The sequence below is a fragment of the Pseudonaja textilis genome, chromosome Z (assembly GCF_049901715.1).
Source record: "Pseudonaja textilis isolate UNSWEBS1 chromosome Z, rPseTex1.2, whole genome shotgun sequence".
Classification (NCBI taxonomy): domain Eukaryota; kingdom Metazoa; phylum Chordata; class Lepidosauria; order Squamata; family Elapidae; genus Pseudonaja; species Pseudonaja textilis.
In genome coordinates, this window is record NC_142008.1 from 108,232,177 (window position 1) to 108,235,034 (window position 2,858).

At 35.1% G+C, this 2,858-nt stretch overlaps 1 protein-coding gene across 1 annotated transcript; it reads left to right on the forward strand.

The window, feature by feature from the left end:
- The first annotated feature begins 1,220 nt into the window (after positions 1-1,220).
- Positions 1,221-2,125, forward strand: LOC113450998 (vomeronasal type-2 receptor 26-like). The gene has a single exon (XM_087917745.1). The coding sequence runs from the start codon at positions 1,223-1,225 to the stop codon at positions 2,123-2,125; it is 903 nt and encodes a 300-aa protein (XP_087773871.1). The 5' UTR covers positions 1,221-1,222.
- The last annotated feature ends 733 nt before the right edge of the window (positions 2,126-2,858 follow it).

Here is a 2,858-nt window from a genome sequence, read left to right on the forward strand (position 1 = left end):
TTGAACTAGAAGACCCCAAAGGTCCCTTCCAACTCTGTTATTCTGTTAGCATTCTTATTTCTATACATTAAATGCTATCTTGATCTGGTTTACAAAATAATTCAAGCAATTAATAGATTTGGCGAAAGTAACACTAGTGCTTTTGGCTTCTCTTCTTTCTTTAACTGTGTTAGAAAATATCCACTATAAGCTTTGTTTTACTTGTAAATATGAATATTCATATGGTTTTATTCTATTTTACTTTTTAGAAGCTTACATGCTCATCTGCATTATATAATACTTTGTGGCACAAAGTAATATTACATTAAAAACCAAAACAGAATAAATAAAGCAAATGAACCCTTTAACAACCTGAATGTATTCTAACCACAGACATCCAATGTCACATACTCTTCCTCAGTTAAAATATTAGCTGGGGGTCAATAACAAACATGCAGCAAATTTTACACCTGTTAAATAGAACAAGCAAATAAATGAAAACATACAAAGTATAAGAACAGGGTAATAACCATGAAAAGGGGTCTTTTAAGAGAATAAAGCATTTTCTGAATTTCCTCAGCCTGATCTTCTAAGTAAAAACAATCCTTAACTCCATTTGGTGAGAAAGGTATAGTTAACTAGAAGTCAAGTGAATTACAGTAATGCAAGGCCAGAACTGAAGACACAAAAACCTTCCAAGTCAAACTGTTTCTTCGCTTAGGTGCTCCCCCATACTGACTCTCATATCCAATTGAATTCAAAAAAGATGTTTTTAAAATGGACATCTCTAGTAAAAGCTGATATGCATCTATTTTCCATCCACCCAACCTTGAGAAATGTGCCTCAGGAGATACAGTGAGTTTTATTACCCTGGAAACCCCCATTCCCCACCAAGTTTATGGCACATAGTGATAGTGAAGCAAGAATGAAGTGGCAGCTGACAACCATTCTAAATTCTAAGTCATTAATGCCACAGTAGAAAATTAGATAAACAATAGCAGCTTAGGGTATCAAGGTACATTGTAATGTCATGACCAATTTTACTCTGTTCTGTTGTTCTCATTTTATTTCTATCATTCTCATTTTACAAAAGAACTTGTTATGTATTTTTGTTAATAATGTATTTCTATCTTGATTATATTTCTCTTTTGTTCATTTTTTTCTTTATCATATTACAAAGATTATATATATATATATACACACACACACTGATTACTTAAAAAATATATTCTTAAATTCAGACATGCGGGATTGTTCTGAATGTCCAGAAGAACAATATCCAAGCAAGGACAAAGATTCATGTCTTCCCAAAAAAATATCTTTCTTATCCTATGAAGAACCAATGGGGATAACTTTAGTCATTCTGGCACTTTCTCTTTCTTTTTGCACTTTTGGAGTGCTGGCAACATTTTTGAAGTACCACCATACGCCCATTGTCAAGGCCAATAACCGAAATCTCACTTATGTTCTACTCATCTCCCTCCTTCTCTGCTTCCTTTGCTCACTGCAGTTCCTTGTTGCACCTGGAAATATAATATGTCTCCTTCGACAAATTAGCTTTGGCATCATCTTCTCAGTGGCCGTGTCTTCTGTGCTGGCAAAAACTATCACTGTGGTTCTGGCTTTCATGGCCACCAAGCCAGGATCCAAGGTGAAGAAATGGGTGGGAAGAGGCTTGGCCACATCCATTGTTCTTACTAGTTCCTTGATTCAAGCCGGCATCTGTGCTGTATGGCTCATCACATTTCCCCCTTTCCCTGAAGTAGACATTTATTCAGAATTTGAAGAAATTGTACTGCAGTGCAATGAAGGCTCAGCTACCATGTTCTACTGTGTTCTTGGCTACATGGGCTTTCTGGCAGCTGCCAGTTTCACAGTAGCTTTTTTCTCCAGGAAGCTCCCAAGCAGTTTTAATGAGGCCAAATGTCTCACATTCAGTACTTTGATCTTCTGCAGTGTGTGGCTCTCTTTTGTTCCTTCCTACCTGAGCACCAAAGGCAAATACATGGTGGCCGTGGAAGTTTTCTCCATTTTGGCCTCAAGTGCTGGGTTTCTGATCTGTATATATTTCCCAAAATGTTATGTAATCATTGTTAGGCCAGAGTTAAATAAAAGAGAACAACTTATTAAAAGAAAAAAATGTTAATAAACACACAAAATTATTTCAACATTTCTGTCATGTATTATTTCTCATTTCATATATTTGTTATTTGTATCATTTATATTCATCTCTCATGTATTGTTTTGTGAGGTAATAAATAAATGGAAAATGTAACTATTTAAACTGGAATTATTCTGTCATAGAAAATATAATCGTAGTCTGTGAATCAGCCTTCATTCCATTTGTTTTGAAGAGAGTGTGATTGTATTTATTTTGCAGACTGAAATTTATTTACAATCCAAATCGATTCAAACTATTTATTGATTCAATATTCATTTTTAGAAAAAAAAATGAGCAGTTTATAATAGGAAAGCATGAAGATCCACAATCAGATTCAGTAGTTTGAGTCACAGCCAGAATCCTTCCTTCTTTTCTCTCTCTCTTCCTCCCTTTCCTCTCTCCCTATCTTCCATACCCTTTACTCTTGTTATAAACCAAGTTTCAATATCCCATATCCCATATCTGTTACTAAATAGGTTACTGTCACTGAATTTTTAGGAAACTAGAAGCAGTTATTTTTTTAAATTGGTAGCTTTTATTGCTGGTAAGTAATTTTTGTTAGAATAGGAGCTGTCTACAAGACAGTAGTTCTGGCTTTCATGGCTGGTGAGCCAGGATTCAGCATGCAAGAATGGGCAGAAAAAGGACTGAAAATCTACATTGTTCTTTTCTGGGGGGAGGGTTCCAAGTAATTATTTATATTGTGTGGTTGTCTTCT

Excerpts from the sequence above, each read along its gene's own strand:
- LOC113450998 (XM_087917745.1), top strand. The coding sequence starts at position 1,223 with ATGCGGGATTGTTCTGAATGTCCAGAAGAACAATATCCAAGCAAGGAC.